Source organism: Cyrtonyx montezumae, unplaced genomic scaffold (genome assembly GCF_038088225.1).
Source record: "Cyrtonyx montezumae isolate F1298 unplaced genomic scaffold, pur_monq_1.0 scaffold_11, whole genome shotgun sequence".
NCBI classification, from domain to species: domain Eukaryota; kingdom Metazoa; phylum Chordata; class Aves; order Galliformes; family Odontophoridae; genus Cyrtonyx; species Cyrtonyx montezumae.
The window spans coordinates 142,175-161,157 of NW_027071837.1; the positions used below are offsets into that span (position 1 = coordinate 142,175).

Sequence of the window (18,983 nt, forward strand, 5' to 3'; positions counted from 1 at the left end):
GATACTTTTCTTGGATACTTTGCTTTTATCTTTGTGTAGATATTGCTTTCATGCTGGATCTTCATTTGTTTGCATGTGTGGTGTATATCACAGAATCACTAAGATTGGAGAAGACTCTTAAGATCATCTTAAGTCCATCTGTCCATCTATAATATTTCCCTACTAAACCATGTCCCTTAGTATGACATCTAAATGCTTCTTGAGCACCTCCAGAGATAGTAACGCAACCATCTCCCCAGGCAGAGCCCAGTCCTGTGCCTGACCACTCTTTTAGAGAAGAAATTTTTCCCAATATTCAACGTGAACTTCCTCTGATACAACTTTTGGCCATTCCCTCTAGTCTGCTTTTGTGGGAGGGGAGGACTACCCCCACCTCAACACAATGTCCTTTCAAATACTGACAGAGAGCTGTAAGGTCTCCCTGAGCCTTCTTTTCTCCAGAGGATGTCCAGAGGCTGGGAACTAGGGTATTCTTGAACAGTAGTCTTGATGCTAAAATCTACATTTAAGAGGTCTGCTTGAGGCCTTCTTTCTGCTGTGGGACAGTTCTTAATTGCAAGAACAATAGCTGGGAAGGAGGCTGGCACGTGGTGGGGAAGGTCAGAAAAAAGCCATGTGGACCTCAAAAAGATGTAGTAAGGAGAAATGGGAGAAAACGTTGTCAGGAAGACCTTGAGTTTCTCATCTGGACATAGATCTAAGTAATGGTACTTAGGAGCCTCTGGAAGATAAGCAAAGGTTACCAGAGTTATACCTCCTTCCCTAAGGTAGAGGGATGAAATTGCTCACTGAAGGGACATTTTAAGTTAATGGTACTTCATGAAGACCCTTGTTGTAGCTTATCAAGGTACTTATCAAGGTGCAACAGTTTGATTTTTAAGGCTGCCTGTGATCTATTGCCAGTTGTAGACAAAGCCTTGCACTGCATGCTTAAACAAGACACTGGGTCTGACTTAATGTTCTCCATGGCACAAAGATGTCACTGTCCAGCTGGGGAAGTAAACTTTGGTATTTAAGTATATTGGTCTGTGTTAAAAAGTACTTTGTGTATTTTCCTATTCTGTGTACTAGCTGTTCTCCAACCCTAGTCGCTGCCAGATTTTTGGAACATCTCACAATTAATCAGGCTCTAAATGCTATACACCCCCAAACAAATCTGAACTGTTAACTGCTACCCAGGCTCTTTGCAACTGTAGAAAACTGTTTTCAGTTCATGGTCTTTTTGCTTCACAGATGTGACTAAATAATGCTGCTGAAGCAGAAGTGGAAAGGACCGTCTTTTCCAGTCCACTTATTTCTCCAGTTGACTGAGGCTACTATCATCTGCCTTTACTTTCAGGATGACGGCTGAATGTTCCAGATCCATGCTCTGACTAATAAGTCACCATGTGCCTTGCTTTACATTTCACATAATTCCTAGAGGAGGAGTTACAGTGCATCTTAGTTTGATTTAGTAGCCGACTGGGGCTGTGAAATCGTTTACTGTGCTGTCTCCCCCTGTCCAGACCTTTGTTGTCAATGCAATTGCTGTGCAGACTTCTGCTGTGGAATAAAAGCTCTTTTGTGCAGGAGGCCGCAGTGTGATGCCATTCAGTTCCTTGCTGGCAGTTCAGCTTGTTGAATTCCCAGGCTTAAGCTGCCGACAAATGAAAGTGAGGCAAGCAGACACATGCAGCAGTGGGGGTGAGCCTCCATCCTATTCGGATGTTAATATTGTAGAGAACAAAGCTTTCCTTAGGCTCTAGGGCAGCCTTTCTTCTTCTTTCTACCAAATGCTTTCAATGTATGCAGAAAAATCTAATGCTTTTCTGAAAGCGCCCTTAGCTGGATGCATCCCACTCTGTGACATGTGCAAGTGAAGGCTTATCAGACCTACATTCTTTGTTTATTGAGGGATTTAGGCCAGTTCTCCATATGCAAGCAAGGACAGGCTGAATAATTTAACAGACTTTTTGAGAATGTATATAGAGTATGTGGCCTTGTGTAAGTTTTCTGTGCGTGTGTGTGTGTTTCTAATAGCATGCCTCTGCTGAAAGCTCTGGCTTTTTGTTGCCATAATGCTACTTCTGTAAAGTCAGTAGAAATGTCTGAGCCAAGCTAGTTCATAATTGAAATAGTAATATGTTTGCAGGAACCCCATGTCCTTAGTGTTGTGGTTCAGCAGATCTGGAGACTACATCAAAAGAGAATAGAGCACAGTTTTAGGAATCAGCAAGGAAGTAACTTAAAAGAAGTTAGAAGGTTAGAGAGGCATCATGTAAAACATGGGATGAGGCAGTACTAAATCTACCTCAGCTATTTGTCAAATCCTCTAGCCTCTGCAGGAGGAAAGCTGCAAGCCAGCACAAAAGGTGGGTAGTGTTTAAAAACAATTTTCCAGGTATAGTGTTAGACCTAAAGATAACTGTTTTCTCCTTCCTCCTTCTTTGTCTAGTAGTAGAGGTTAAAGGTGATTGCCCTCTTTTCAGGCATAAGATCAACTCCAGGGTGTCCAGGAAGGATGTGAAGGAATTTCAGTTTTTAGACTGGACGAACCCTGTGGCAAACATGTCTCAGATTTGCCAGAGCCGAAAGCAATGGCCTTGTGCAAGTGAACTTGCTTTATAAAGAAACTTTTCTCTTCTTTCTACCGGCATTATATTGTATTTGTCTTGCCATCCCCCATGATGCTTTTTTCTTTTGTTACAGTATGCTTGTAAAGCCTTCTTAACTATTATTTATGTAGCCCTTGTGGCCTGCTAGAAGCATGACTAAGAAGAGAGCTTCTGTACCAGTGTAGATGTTTCTTGTGGAGGCTGTTACCTACTACACCTGTCAGATCCATTGCATTGTATTTTGGTTATACAAGTTGGCTCATAAATGGCTGATCAATACAGTATCCAATTTTAAATAGCAATAAATCTTAAGGATAAAGGCGAGAGAGACGCATGTGTTTTCCACGTGGGATTCCTCAGATGCTCTGTCATCTATGTATGTGCACAGCGTCAGGAATGACAAAACACTGGGGCACTGCTTGTCTCTGCATTCATCTGATCTTACCTCTGACAGGTTTTCTGCTACCAGTGAGATCAGCTTGTCTGGGCTGTGGCTCTTTCTAATCATCTTTATTCCAGGTCGTCAAGACGATTGGCCTAAGAGAAGTCTGGTTCTTTGGACTCCAGTATCAAGACACAAAGGGATTCTCAACATGGCTCAAATTAAATAAAAAGGTATGTTTGCTTCAACCTCTCATTTGTCTGGGGTACTCTTCTCTTGGAGGGCAGAAGCAGTCTCTGTACTTCTATCATGGGTCTGCTTTTGCTTCTCTACACACATGAAGTTAAAGCAAGATTAATGAGTTGATACTGTATCAGAGTCATAGAATGGCATGGAGGGGATCTTAAAGATCATCTAGTTACAACCCTTAAGCAAGATTACCTCCCACCAGATCAGGCTGCCTAGGGCTCCATCCAGCCTGGTGTTGGGTCACCTCCAGGGATGGGATAACCACAATTCTAGGCAGTCTGTGCTAATGCCTCACCGTACTAAATAATAATAATAATAATAAAATCCTCCTAATCTAAATCTCCTCACTTTTATTTTAAAATTATTTCCCCTTGTGCTATTGGACCACATAAGAAATCATTCTTCCTCCTGTTTATAAGTTCCCTTTAATTACTGGAAGGCTGCATTGAGGTCTCCCGGAAGCTTTCTCTTTTTCAGACTGAACAAGCTAATCTTCCTAAACCTTTCCTCTTACCTTCAGTTCTCTTATAATCTGTCACCCTCTTCGGAACCTTCTCTAGCAGCTCCACATCTTTGTTGTGCTGGGGGCCCTAGGCCTGGACACAGTATTCCAGATGGGGCCTCAAGAGGACAGAGCAGAGAGGAGTAATCCCCTCGCTAACCCTGATGCGCTGGGAACCCTTTTGGCACAACCCAAGATACCATTTGCCTTCTGGACTGCGAGTACTCACTGTTGGCTTGTCAAGCTTTTTGTCCTCTGAAATCTCCAAGTCCTTCTCTGTGGGGCTGCTCTCGAGTTCTTTTCCCAGTTTGTACACATAACTGGGATTGCCCCAACACAAGTGCAGCATCATGCACCTGACCTTGTTGAATCTCATTAGGTTCACGTGGTCCCACTTTTCAAGCTTGACCGGGTCCCTTTGGATGGCATCCCTTCCTTATGATCAGCCTTCAGCCTTTATGTCCAGGATCCTGGGTTGCATGTCATTGGGCCCCATAGAACTGTACACATTCAGTCTCAACAGATAGTCTCAGATTTGCTCTTAGTCTACAGCAGGATGAATTTTACTCCTCCAACTCCCACCTAGAGCTTCAAGGCCAGGAGGATTGTGGGAAACCTACGAAGACATAAGAAATTCCATATAAAAATGACAAAGAACTTCTTTGCTATAGGGATGACAGAGTGCTGGAGCACACTGCCCTTCTACGAAGATATTTGTGTCATGTCTGGACACCTACCTGTGCGACCTGTTGTAGGGAACTTACACCAGTGCAGGGTTGGGGGGGTTTGGACTTGATGATCTCTTGAGGTCCCTTCCAACCCCTGCAGTTCTGTGATTCTGTGGAGACTGAGGCCAAGAACTTGTCGAGAATCTCAGCCTTCTCCATGCGTTGCCATTTCTTCATTCTAATTTATCAGAGGGCATACACTCTCCTTGACTTCCTCTTCTGACAAACGTACCTGTGTAATCTTGTTGTATTTACATATCCATTGGCTAGTTCAATTCTGTCTGTGGCCTGGCTTTCCTGATCTCATCTGTGTATGTCTGGGCAGCATCCTTGTGTTCTTCTCAGGTCACACAACTCTATTCCACAACACGCGGTCAGTCTTGCCCATCTGTATTTGTGTTGGAAAGGTGATTTTCTTTTTTTCTAATGCATGCGTGTCTTTTCTTCCCGTCCATTAACCTGCTCACCTTTGTTTGTTATGTTAGCTATAAAATCTGATAACTCTCTTGCTCCAGGTAACAGCACAGGATGTACGCAAGGAAAGCCCTCTTCTTTTCAAATTCCGAGCCAAGTTCTACCCAGAAGATGTGGCAGAAGAGCTGATCCAGGACATCACACAGCGCCTATTCTTCCTCCAAGTGAAGGAGGCAATTCTGAATGATGACATTTATTGTCCTCCAGAAACAGCCGTCCTGCTGGCTTCCTATGCTGTTCAGTCAAAGTATGGAGACTTCAATAAAGAGGTGCACAAGTCTGGTTACCTTGCTAGTGACAAATTGCTCCCTCAGAGGTATGTGAATTTTATCAGTCTTAGAATTTCTTTGCCCTGAAAAGATTTGAATTTTTGAGGATCTTGATCAAAGCATTTGGAATAAAAAATAGCCTGGTGCCTCTCTTAAAGATCTTATTGCTGCTAAAGAAACTGTAATTGGAGGTAGTTGGAGAAGCTCCAAAAAAAAAAACCCAAAAAACAACCCTGAAAATGTAATGGTACAAGGAGAAGTGTGGCTGAATACAGCTTATTGTTTGTTAGAAGCCTTGAATATAGTATCTGTGTCTCTACTTAGCATTATTATAAAACCATATTTCTGGGAACCTTTTTGTGTTGGGAGCCATGATGTTCCATGGAGTATTTAATGAAGTATTGTTCTAGATTGATGTGATGGTGTGCATAAATGCAGTGGCTGGTCTCAAAAGTCCAATGTACTCTTTTCTAGAGTTCTAGAGCAGCACAAGCTTAACAAGGACCAGTGGGAGGAGAGGATCCAGGTGTGGCATGAGGAACATCGAGGAATGATTAGGTAACTGATGCATGCAAAACCGCTATATTTAAGATAGCGTGATATATGCTAGTGTGTATTTATGAAGTCATACAGTGATCTGTAGCTTGCTCCAGGATGAGTTAGCATTTGTCAGATTATTCTGCTGAGAATAACTAGGCCAGTGTCCCTCTGCCCACACTAGTCCATATGACTGGCTCATGTTAGTAGAAACAAAACTGAACTTGCAGAGCTTGTTTGCTGTTATCTTCAAGGATGACTCATGGAACTTTTGCCAGCCCATTGCTGCTTTAGCTGTGTAGATAGGCAGCACCTTTTTAATTGAATGGTTTACTGACTCAAGAAAGAATATCTACTTTCTTTTTGCGTGATTCAGAGAAGATGCTGTCTTGGAGTACCTGAAAATTGCACAGGATTTGGAAATGTATGGTGTGAACTACTTCAGTATTAAGAACAAAAAGGGTTCTGAACTCTGGCTAGGTGTGGATGCTCTTGGACTCAACATTTATGAGCAGAATGACAGGTAATAAACCCCCTCCTTATCACTGCCTTCTCCTTTCCATGTAAAGAAGGGTAGTTAATATGTTCTGGAATTTTGGTCTTATACTGAACTCTGCTTCTTATGTCTCATTCTTGGTTGCATTTTTGTCAGAATGCACCATAAAATGTGCTGCTTTGGAGCAAAACCCATGAGACACTGTCAGATCTTATCAAGCTAGTTTTACTTGTATCCTTTGCCTTCCTGATGTGGATGCGTTCTTCAGCTGTTTTCCGTTTAATCAAACAGGATTGGAAAACTTCTCCCTAGTTCATTTATCTGACTGATTGTTTGCTTATTCCTGTCAACCTGAGGGTACTGAAATATCATGAGACTAGATTTTTCAGAATTTTGAGCTTTTTGTTGTAGTTCAGGGATTTGGAATGACTTGGAACTTTTATCTCCTCTGTTTTCTACTTCTACAGGCTAACACCAAAAATTGGATTCCCTTGGAGTGAGATCAGAAATATTTCTTTCAATGACAAGAAGTTTGTTATCAAGCCTATTGACAAGAAAGCACCAGTAAGAAGCAACATTCATATAAAAGTTTTTGAACTTTCAGTTTCTTCTTAGCTGAATTGTAGAATGGTTTGGTTTGGAATAGACCTTAAAAGTCATCCAATTCCAACCCTGCTGTTCTGGTCAAGCTGCTCTGGTCAAGGTTCCCTCTTAGTTTAAAGCCATTCTCCCTTGTCCCATTGCTTTTGGATCATGTAAAATTAATGATCAGTTGTCTGTGGTTTTTATTATTTCTCTAATATTATTTGTAAATAATATTCTTATCAATAACATCAGTAGCTTCTTAAGCAGTTCTCTGCTACCTGGTCTGTTTGGAGCAGTATACTCAGGATATATTTAACAGCAGGAAAGGGGAGAGTTGGATATTGGTTTTGGCCAGGAAAGGAGATATTTGTTCAGTGTAACAGTATGCTATCCAATCTCAATGGAAGGGAGAAGCTTTTTTTGCTTAGAGGTTTCTAGTTCTCCTACAGCCATTCCAATTCTGTGATACAACAAGGGGTCTGAAGCACACCTGTGCAACTGTTGTATGCTTCCATTGGCTTTAGCAGTGTGGAATAGTCTTTCACCATGTTTCACCTCATTTAAAGCTGAGGCTTCACTTCATTTTGTAGGGCACACAGAGAGTACTTTTACTTTTTTAATGAATGCTGTTTAATTTTATTTAATCTTAAAGGCTTGTTGATATCCTGTGTCAGCTGATACCTTCTGTTCTGGTCATTCTTTTACAGCTGCTTGGAAGCATTTTCCTCCTGCTGTTGCTTTGTCTTAGCAGAATTAAGTTATTTTTCCTGAGGACATAGTGTTTAATGCTCTGTGGCATAAGAAAAAACCTTCCACATGATGTGGATGACCAGGCTATTAAAGAACTAAGTAGGAATAAAGGTGGAGGAAGACAGTTTCAACGTGCCTAGTAAACTAAACCCATGATTGTATTTGTAATGAAACGATAGAGCCAAGTTGCTATGTACTCCATATATTACAAATGCTTTACAATGATACTAAGTACACTGTTACAACAAGTTGAGTAAATCTGCCTTGTGTATTTTTCAGGAGTAAATTTCAAGCTGATAGGTGGAGGTCTGACTGCTACCACCGGCTGAGCTAGGCACTGATCAGAAATGCTGGCTAGCAATTTCAGAAAGCTGAGAGATTGAGTGTACTGCATACACAGGGAGTTTATTATGCTGAAGGAACAAGTTTAATGCTGCCTTTTCCTTGTCCCAAGGACTTCGTATTCTATGCCCCTCGGTTACGGATTAACAAACGAATCTTGGCACTTTGTATGGGAAACCATGAGCTCTACATGCGCAGACGTAAACCTGATACCATTGAGGTGCAGCAGATGAAAGCACAGGCTCGTGAAGAGAAGCATCAGAAACAGATGGAGAGGTTTGTGCAGGGTTCTGAGTAACTTGGACTTGGTTGGTCACTCCACAGTGTTATCATATGCTAGATTAAATTGCTGGCAGCATGCTTGCTAACCTGCTTGAGACAGGGCAGACTTCTTTCTGCTTCAGTATATCTAATGACATGTTGGAAGTAGCACTCATCACAAGTGTGGTTCGCCACCACTTTCTTGGAAATAAGTGTGTGCTCATCTATTTGAAAGGACAAATCTGGATCTTGATATAAGGAGTTTACTGTGTGTAACATTGCTATTATGAACTTCCACTGAGGTGAACGCCAGCAGGGTATTTTATTCACTTAACTTTAGAAGGAGTACAGCTGGAGTAAAGATCATGAGCTGAGTGGTCTAGTGCACTTCTCTTGTGTGCTTGTAGTTTTTTCACTAGGAAGCACTACAGATTGAGTAGCTGTGAATTATAAATTGCATTATGACTTTCCCCATCATCAGAGCCCTGCTGGAGAATGAGAAAAAGAAGAGGGAATTGGCAGAAAAGGAGAAGGAGAAGATTGAACGTGAAAAGGAGGAGCTAATGGAAAAACTTAAGCAAATTGAGGAGCAAACCAAGAAAGCTCAGCAAGGTAATGCAAAATACCCCAGTATTTCATTAGATGTGCAGTCTGAGTAGTCTGAATGGGAAGGATTGAAATAGTAAAGCTAGGAGTGTCTCTGATCCATTCAGATTCCAATATTGTGCCCTAACTGGTGTGCTAGGGCCCTTTTAAAGCTGAATGCATCACTGCAGATGCTGAAGTATGGCTTGTATTAAAGAGGTAAGTGGCAGCCAAGCTGCTTCTCTGGCAGCCAGAGTGTCTTCCAGTTGTCCACATGCCAGCTGAGGCTTTATCTTAGCACATCTGTGGAGGAGAGTCAGAAAGTACAGCAAGGGTTGCCATCAGCAAGTACTCTGGCTTTTACAGTCTAGTTGCTTGGCCAGCATTACTGTGCAGTGCCAAATCAAAATGCAGTGTGCTTTTCTGTCTTTAAGAATATCGTTTTGGGATGGGTACTTTCCACAAATCACTCAGGCAAGTAATTTGCTGGCTTACAACAGGTCTAGCTCTTCATCTTCCAGCTCCATTTGCAGTGTAAAGGAGAGAAAAAGGGATCGTTGCTTAAGTCTTTCTGCTCTTGCGGAAGGAGAGGTCTTGTCCAGGTGGTAGGGAATAAGGGCACCTTTCTCTTCTACAGCCTTTTTTTTTGCTTGATTTCTTTTCAAATGTACTCTGCTATTCCTTCAGAACTGGAAGAACAGACCCGCAGAGCCATGGAGCTGGAACGGGAGAGAAAACGAGCTCAGGAAGAAGCAGAGAAATTGGCTAAAGAACGTAGAGAAGCAGAAGAGGCAAAGGAGGCCCTGCTGAAAGCATCCCATGATCAACAAAAGACCCAGGAACAGCTGGTAAGTGGGTTAGCTGAAAATGTGGCAGGGCAAATAGTGGCAGTGTATTAGGGGTATAACTAGGGTCATAGAACAAACTAGGCTATGAATACCATGGAGAAGTATAGTTTAGTTCTTAAGGATAATCATTAAAGAAGATGAATTAGTATCTAGATATGCATGTTCGTATCTACTTGTACAGTGGATTCAGATTGTTGTGATTTTTGCTTACAACAATATTCGATGCTGAGAACAGCATGTAGAACTCACTAATTGCTTTCCATGACTCGTGTTCCAAGATGTGAGTAATGTAGTTCTGTTTAGAGGAGAAAAAACCCTCAATAAAACCTTTTCCTTTTTTTTCCGTTCTATTGTGTGGATATCAGTAGCACTGAAGTATACAACTAGGCTTTCTCCTTACAAAAAATGTGTTAGGGATACTGTTTTTATTCAGAACTTGGACTAACACTTCATTTAGCAAGTATTTCTGTTTTGTCCCCACTAAAAGTCTTTCCTTTGCAGGCTGCTGAAATGGCTGAACTCACAGCTAGGATCACACAGCTGGAATTAGCCAGGCAGAAGAAAGAAAGCGAGGCCCAGGAGTGGCAGCAGAAGGTAAAGCAGAATGTGTACTAGCAGGAGAAATTTTTGTAAAGTTAATCTTCGTTTTGTTTTGTGACCTACACTACTATACTAGAATACAACACTAGACTAAGTATCTGCAAGCTGAGGCTGTTGCAAATATGCAGTTTTGCTTATTTAGTAGAATGAGTGCCCCATTCTAAAGCTAGATTGAAATAGTTCTATTGATTAGGGCTGTAGGTCATTTCTGTGAGTTATAACCATTTGTTAAATCTCTGATGTGTAAGTCAGCAGAAAAAGTTGCGAGTGACTGTGTGTCAGTAGCTTTGGAATGTACCACTGCAGTGTGCAAGAGATGTAAGGCTTTACCTAGTGTTTTTTGTGCCCTTCTGCAAGAAGTTTCTCATGCTTGGATTGCGTTGACTAACTGTGGTATGTCTTACTGCAGGCACAAATGGTGCAGGAGGACCTAGAAAAGACCAAAGAGGAGTTGAAGACTGCCATGAGCACTCCTCATGTCACTGAGCCAATGCACTCTGAGAATGAGCATGATGATGAGCAGGATGAAAATGCAGCAGAAGCCAGTGCTGAGCTACGATCTGAAGCCACCATCAAAGACCGCAGTGAGGAGCAGCGGACCACTGAAGCAGAGAAAAATGAACGAGTGCAGAAACACTTGAAGGTGAGAAATTGGCAGCAGAGAGCATGTGTACATGGGCGCTGCCTCTATTCTTGCCTTTGTTGCAACTCTGAGGTTTTACAGGTATTTCTTAAAAAAAAAAAAAGAAAAAAAGAGGGAAAAGAAAAAGGAGTAGTGGGTGATGAGTGAGGGAAGGTGATCGTGACTTTATCAGGTTGCTGCTTACCATTATGAGAAGGGGCAGAACTTATCTCCTGGCAGTTCATTTTTATTTCATGGAAATAGCAGTCTTTTCAGGCAATGCCAAGAAGCAGCATCTGTGAGATACAGTGTGCTTGTGTGAATCTTGCCAGCCACCTGACAGCTGTTCAGAGTCCAACTGAAATGAATTGGAGGACATGGTTGAATTCTTATCCTACAACTGTCTGTAACTGTCTTGTCTGAATAGATTGCACTGCAAAACCACCCTGACAGTAGACTGCTATGGCTTAGCATGGGGGTAGCAGTGTTGTACCTTCTCCTTCCTTTAAGGAATTCCACTCTTCTGGTACTGATATTTAGAAAGTGATGGTAGCTTTTGTTTTTATTGCTGTTGTTTTGTATTTTTTTTCAAATGTCTGTTGGCTACATGGCTTGGAACAGACTTGGCTTGTTTTGCATCATGCTGCGTTGGTCACGCACAGGTAGAATGACAGAGATGTCCTTTGTCACCCTTGAGTCTAGTAATTGCTCGATCTCTGCAAGGAAATCTTTCTTTATTCTTTAGGTGCTTCTCCACTGGACTTTCTCCTTCTTCCTCTGAAGTAAATTGATGACAGTCTTTCTTAAACAGAGATAAGTAAGGTGGAAGTGCCTGAAATTTTCTACTTTCAAATGTAGAGGAAAAATACTTGCAGCTTCCACAGAATTATATAGGTTAGAAAAGGATCCTCTTGATCATCTGGTCTCACTATACTGCTCAAGCAGGGTCAGCTGGAGCAGGTCACCGAAGTCTGTTTATGATTGATCTTGTCTGTTTCTTATGTAGGAGAATTAACAAGGAACTTCCTTGTCCAGCATTGAGAGTCTGGCTTGGCTAACCCATTGCTGTCTGTGTTTTCCCTTCATTAGGCTCTTTCCTCAGAGTTGGCAAATGCTCGGGATGAAACCAAGAAGACTGCCAATGATATGATCCATGCTGAGAACATGCGGCTGGGCCGAGACAAGTACAAGACCCTCCGTCAGATTCGGCAGGGCAACACCAAGCAGCGCATTGATGAGTTTGAGTCCATGTAAATTCCCCCCTGTACTTGCTGCCCTGCAGTCTCTTCTCCCTTCTTTCTTATCCTCTCCCATCACTCACTCATAATCGTGCAGCGCTGGAACCACTACAGAAGAGCAATCATGGTCTTATTTATAGTTTTGGGCAAATGCTGGAGTTCAGCAACAGAAGAAAGAATGGCATTTGCATATTCCTGGGGTGGCTTGGGAAAGCAAACTTGTATTAGGGCAGATCTGAAATTCTTTGACTTTGGGTAAAGTCTTAACTGCATTTAGTTTTATTTTGCTTACTGAAGTGGCTGCATAGCTGTCTTCTCCCATTGGGTAGGGAGGCTGGCAGATACTTTCACTGAACTATATAAAGTGCTAACAGTTTGACATTGTGCCTTCCTACTAACTTGCACAAGCTTCAGTATTAAGCTTTGAGGCCAGGATCTAGATTTCTAACATCATTAAGGGTCTGAATGTAGTTGAGAAGGAGAACATGGAGTTTGGGAAGAAGGGCTGGAGGTAGAATGTGGACTTTCTTTCTAAAAGACCAAAGCTTTTGTCCTTTAAATGTAAGCAGACCAAACAGAATTTGTGGCATTCTTGCTGGTGTTACCTTTATTGTTTAAAGATGAAACACAACATTTCCTAATCACAGGGAGGCCTTTGAAATATTTTCACTGATATGGGATGTATTGGAGCCTTGCCTTTCAGGCATTCCAGAATAAGTTTTCTGGGTAAATGGCTTTGTTCACTGTTATTTTGTCTGACTTGAATGTAACTGGTGAGGCAGAGATAGCTGAAGAATGCTGCCTTTCATCTTGAGAACACCACTGAAAATGAAAAGGTAAGCAGAAATGTAAGCAACTAAGAACTACTTTAGCTATATTGCTTTTGCTGAACCAATACATCTGTAGTCAGGTGGGGTGATTTCAGTTTTTTCCATGAGGCCTTTTTAGCATGTAGTCATTGGTGCCTTATGACTGTGTATAGATCTACCGTAGCTCAGATGTCTTTGTTTAAAATAGATACATTGATTAACAGCTGAGGACCAAAACTATTTTGTATCTGGGTCATGTGGAAATAAAACTGCAGCTGTGTCTTCCTGGCTTCCAGCAGCATTTGAGGGGAGAGGGTCATGAGATTTGTCCAGTTGTTGCCTTAATATTCACTAGCATTTTGCCAGGTTCCTGGCTTGAATGCTTTTGTTTGTGTGTTTTTCTCCAGAAGGATGCTTTGCTCCTTGGTAGTTTTTAGTTCATGAGGTTCTGTCTCTTGGAAATGGGACATGAGTGGCTGTGAGGAGACTCAGCCTGTGTCAACTATTTTAATCACTTCCTATCTGTTCCTACTCATGTTGCAGCTACCCAGAATCCTCCTCGTTTCTGGGGAGGAAACAGCCATGTATGCTCAGGGTTGAATTGGATTTTGCCTTGATCCTTCATAGAAGGAAGTGTACACCTTTAGAAGAGGCCTCTTAAAAATGGATTCCATCTACAATGGTGTCCTCATTTGTTTTACACTCCTTAGAATAGCTTGTTCCTATAGGAAGTCATTGAGTAGCCTGTGATTTATTTTCTTGCCTAATATGATTATAAATCTTGTAACTTTCTAAATTTTGTGGATGCCCTCTATGTCTGTAAGGTATCACTGCTCACGGTGATTCACATCTGAATGCTGAAGTGTTTTCAGCTCCCTGTTTGATTATAGAATGAAAGGAGGTGTGTGCCAAAAAGAAATGTCCACGTCAGTGTTAACAAACTGCATTATTTCCTCAGTGATTCCTTGGGCTGCTAGAAACAGCCTCACCAGTGCTGTTTTGGTTTTTTTTTTTTTGATTTCCACACAGACTTGTACTGCTTCCATGCAATTATTGATCAACCAAACCATGCTTAGAAGTTTAGTTGTGTGTGTTCTGAACATCCAAATCAGTTATATGGGAGCCCGCTTTACTCTCCTGGGCTGAACATGCTTTTGGGCAGGAAATGCAGGAAGGTTTTGGCTGACCAAAAACATGCACTTCAGTGCTTTGAAAGTCACAAATGAAAGATTGTAGTTAAACTTGTCAGAACTGATTTGCCTATTTCTGTACTGAAGGGTTGTTATTGGCAATGACTCTATGTGAGTCTCATTACTGATGGAGCAGACAACCATTACGCTTTTCTTCTGGTGCTTTAAAAGCTGGTTCTCAGCACTTCTGCTCTGTCCATGGCAACTATTGGTGCATTTGCAGGGGAATAAAGCCCTTATTGCATTAAAACAGTTTCCTAACAATCTGATATATAGTGCCTGAAATGTGTTCAAATAATAAAACAGTAAACCTTTCTGCTTTGATATGTCATACACATTGCTGAACTCATGTGTTACAATGCTGGCATAACCTCTGTTTTTAGGGTTTGGGGTTTTTTGGTTTTTTTAGAGTCGTTCTAGTTCCAAATGGTCCAATATAGGAATAGAACGGCCTGTGCCAGTGACTTGACCTAACTCTTTGTAGTTGTTTCAGCTATGCCTTCTTAAGCAGTATTATATTCCAGTGGTATCTAATGATATTTGATTTCAATACTTCTAGCTATGCACAATTAGAAAATATTAGTTATGGGATGGAGGACGTGTTATAGTCCCCTTCCCTTGGAAATGTATACTGTATTGTAAAGAAACATTTTGCAAGAAAACTAATGTAAGAAGCTTTCAGTATTACAGTGAGATTTGTAGGCATGTTTTTTAATTTTTATTTTTTAGAATTGTTTTTTTTCTCCATGTCCCAGTTAAAATGGATAACTACTTCTCATGGGGGTGGAGGGAGGGGAGAAGAAATATCTTACCAAATGTTTGTCTGGCTTTTGATTTATCTTTCTCTTTTTTGTTGTTGTTGCTGTAAATTATTTTTTGACCAGCCTTTTTACTGGATTATAAAACAAATTTTCTTAGGGTTATGGAGTAATTCATGGATCCATGTGATTATCTGGAAAGAGACCCTTAATATCAAGGCATTTTTTTCCTGTTTGGAGCAGTTGTTAAAAATCTGTACCCTGTTCTTCCTACAGTGCCAATAAAGTTTAGAGAAATTCAGCAGATGGTGTCTGGATGATTGTTTAAAGCTTGCTTTGAGTCTAGCAATGTGCTTCTGACTTAAAGATCTGACATGTGGTCCCTAGGAGGTTAGCCTGAGTGTAAATTTCTATCACATTTAACTTGTAAACTTCGTGGGCAAGAGGGAGGAGGAAAAACTGTTGCAGGAGTTTGCCAGAGGTGAGTGCATGCTATTGTGTGGCTCTGCCCCAGCTCATGAGCAATCTAGCAACAGGTCAGTGAGCTTGTAGGAGGGTTGCCAGCCTGTGTCAGACTTGCTGCTGGGTCTGTCTGAGTCTGGCCCTGTACCAGTGATTTCAACCTCACTTGTTTCACAGCTATTTTGCCCTGGCTTTCTTTCTACTTGTGTTTCCTGTGGTTGCAGGACAGGACACAGTGATGGAGGACTATGGCCACTGCTAACTTTCTGCTAATGAACTGTTTGATCTTAGTTTGTGTCTGCTTTTCATGTAGTTAAGAGGGCTTTTGCATAACCCCTGGTTCCTGCTTGCTGCACTGTAAAGTGAGGCAGAGATCTCATCAAAACATGTTGGTACTCAGAGCTAATATCATAGAAGAAACTTGAATTTATCTGAAACAAAATGTGTGGTGTGGAGCAGTGGAAACTTCCGAAATATTTATTGGGCTTGACATGAATACGGTTTTTGTAGGACACTTTCTCATTCCTTCTTTTAAATTGGTGATAGGATGGGGGGAAACGGCCACAAACTGAAGCATAGGAAGTTCCACCCAAATGTGAATGGGAACTTCATTGTGCAGGTGATGGAGCACTGGAACAGAATACATGGAGAGGTGGTGGAGTCTCCTTCTGTAGAGATGCTCAAGACCTGCATAGATACTAAACTGTGCTACCTGATCTAGGGAGCTGCTTTGGCAGGTGGGTTGGACTCAATGATCTCTTCCAATCTCTGTCAAACAAGATCTCAATGACCTTCCAATCCCTACAATTGTGATTCTAGGATTCTAATAAACCTGAGCACAAAACTAGATAAACTGTAATGTGTACTTGAACACTACTGTAGTGCAGGTCTTCAAGAGAAAGCATGCTGATTTGCTCAATAATGCAGCAGAGGGTAAGATATGTTAAGCACCAACAGTTGTGTGGGAACTGTTTGAAAATCACAAAGGAAGAATATCTCCTAGAGGAAGCACAGAATAACAGGTACAGCCAGTTTTCTCCATGCCATTCACTGTTTCTGTTCTGCTGAGTGCCAGCTTCTCAGCTATGTATAACTTGGTCCTGAGCATACAGTGTAATTAACTTACACCGGTGTATAATTGGAGCATCTGGCAACTGGTAGAGAACAGTGTAATTCATCTCTGACTGATGTCAACACAGAACTGCTGCATAGCCATGTGCAAGTTGACTCCAAGTGTGATGTCACTGTTTCCCCTGCAGGAAAAACAGCTTATCTCTAAGAAAAAGGAAGTGGGCTGCAGTGTGTTCAGTGTTAGGCTAATGGTAGCTTTTTTCTTGCAGGTCTGCAGCTCTAAATAAAGTGCAGCTTGTGGACAAGGATTCAAGTCACTGCTACAAAGCAGTGCCTAGATGAACATCCAGTTTTATGTGATAGCTCCCTCTAAGTTACTAGGATTTATATTTTCAAGTGCCAGGATGGAGTTGTAGAGAACAGAGATCAGAATGAAGAGGAAGGGAAGAATAACCCTGAGACTGAAAAGGAGTTTTGGGAGTTCCTTCTACAAACTTTTTGAGAATGCCCTTGCTGTGAGTAGATGTTAACACCACTTATAGCTTTCTAATGAGTAGAGCAAGTTGGAAAACTACAAGTCCCTGTTATTGTCTCTGATTGTACTCTTTTTAAAGAAATACAAGCCAGGGTCACTCTTTCTTCAGAGTGACTGAAGGGTCAAGGGAATGTTGGAATATTCTGCCCTTGATTTGAGAAGTTACAGAGAGGCTTGTCTATACTCTACATGCAGCCACAGTGCCCTTCCATCCATCTCTGAAGCATCCTTGGTTGACTAAAGGGGAAGCAACTGTAGCTGCAAATAAAGGCCTTGCTGGGGGCACTGTAACTTGGCCTTCGCCCAGCCAGGCAGCAGCTGTGCTGCCAGAGGTGGCTGTTGTCAAGGAGTACTGTTAAGAATCCATTTTCCTTTGCTGTTGCAGTGTCAGTTTATCTCTGATGATAGCATTATTGCCCTCTTCCTTCCAGTGGTGAAAATTTGTACCTTGATTATTTTGTTTACAGCAATTCTAAGGAGATTGCTAAACGTTTAGAGAGAGGCCAGAGTAAGGAAACCGTAGTCTTGTTTGACAGATATAGCAATTGAGGCATGTTGCCTTTCCCTTAACCCTCCAGCCTTTACTAGTCCATGTCTTCAGAGACTTGAGCTCACTTGATGTAATCCCTTCATAGGTCTGAGTTCAGCACATCAGTTTTGGGGCAGCCCTCTACCTGGCCCTGTGGGCTTGGAGAAAGCAGAACAAACACAGTCTGTCCAGTTCACATATGTTAACAACTTGTTCTGAGACAGGAAAGGATGGATGATGAATTCTCATGGGTGATGATGGGGGAATTTGTTTTGTTCCATGAGCTTATAGGCTGTTTATGCAGACAAAACTATCTACTTTCTTACAGAAGTATCTGTGAGGTGATAGGTGTTCTGGCAGCCTTCACTATCTGTAGTTCTGTACCTGCTGCTCTGCAGTCCCTGAGACTTCACTTGTGGGCGTAGTGCAGGCTTGCCTCTGGCTGCCACTTGGCAGAGACTAATCCAGAGCATTTCTGCAGAACTCTGGCAAGAGCTGTTTCAGGTATCCATTTTATTAATCCCTCCTTCATGCTCCTCAGAGGCCAACTAGGAATTTTTCCTCTCCATTTTTGTTTGGTTTGTTTGTTTTTTATTTATTTATTTTTCTTTTTGATAAGTAGAACACAATCTTAAAGGATGATGCATTTCTTCCATGGTAGGACCAAGTTGTGTCTGAGTCTGGTGGCCCCTTTCATGGAAATCAGTTCAGACTTCTTGCTCTCAGGCCAGACCACCTGCCTTCCCACAAACCTCCAAATAAAAGTATCTTTTTTCCACTGGAGAAAGCAGGCGATAATGTGCTGACATGGATGGCATACAGATGCCTTCTTGCAGCTCGCTCGTGGGGAGGGACTGGGTAGTTTCTGCCGTGTTTATGACTTTTATCCTTTCCTCCTTCTGTCCTTATGGAAGCTCAGCTGCAGGAAAGGTTGCCTCTGCTGATTCTTCCTCCCACCCCTCAGGGTGGATTTATTCCTCCCTTAATTTATCAAATATTGATTCATTGGAAGTGAAGCTGCTCTCACAAGCACAGAATTGCATTACCTATGTATATTAATAACTACAAGATTATATCTTAATCTGCTTTCAGAGAGGCAGCAGGCTAGTAATGTTAAACCATCCATCCCTGGTCTCTTAGAAGCTATGAAGTTAACAGAAGAATTCTTCTGGTTTGCACAGTGTGTCTACCCAAAAGAACAAGTGCAAGTCTGCCTGGTGCTGACTATGCCTATATATTTGGAAGCCCTGAAACTAACTGTGGTTGGTAGTCATGGATCCAAGTATCCAGGAAGCCTGAGTGTACTTCTAGCTCTGGAGGGCTGCAACACTACTGTGTAATGTCTTGTTGGACCAGTGTTGTGCTGATATCAATCGTTTATTTATTTCTTATGCAACAATCAGGGGTGAGGGCAATAATGGCACCTCAAAGATATTTTGGAAAATTTTTGGGAGGGTCTTGGTCCCCACACTGGGGGGAAACTGTCCTTTGTGTGGGTGCAGAAGAAACTAGGTGATAATTTTCTAGCCTGAAATACATTTCCTTCCCAGTGTGTGCTAAGATCTTA

The 18,983-nt window shown here is 41.8% G+C and overlaps 2 protein-coding genes across 3 annotated transcripts in view; one reads left to right on the forward strand and one right to left on the reverse strand.

Annotated features, from left to right (window-relative positions):
• Positions 1-12,178, forward strand: part of MSN (moesin) — a 36,799-nt gene extending 24,621 nt beyond the window's left edge. The window contains exons 3-13 of the mRNA XM_065729189.1: positions 3,114-3,209; positions 4,971-5,245; positions 5,673-5,756; positions 6,112-6,258; positions 6,699-6,795; positions 8,021-8,184; positions 8,651-8,781; positions 9,442-9,602; positions 10,104-10,196; positions 10,612-10,845; positions 11,914-12,178. Of these exons, the coding sequence (XP_065585261.1) occupies positions 3,114-3,209; positions 4,971-5,245; positions 5,673-5,756; positions 6,112-6,258; positions 6,699-6,795; positions 8,021-8,184; positions 8,651-8,781; positions 9,442-9,602; positions 10,104-10,196; positions 10,612-10,845; positions 11,914-12,078 (1,647 nt within the window). The 3' untranslated portion in view covers positions 12,079-12,178. The remainder of the gene's footprint in view (positions 1-3,113; positions 3,210-4,970; positions 5,246-5,672; positions 5,757-6,111; positions 6,259-6,698; positions 6,796-8,020; positions 8,185-8,650; positions 8,782-9,441; positions 9,603-10,103; positions 10,197-10,611; positions 10,846-11,913) is intronic.
• LOC136044103 (heat shock factor protein 3) overlaps positions 1-18,983 on the reverse strand; it is a 136,402-nt gene that overhangs the window by 11,565 nt on the left and 105,854 nt on the right. The gene's annotated exons all lie outside the window — the stretch shown is intronic.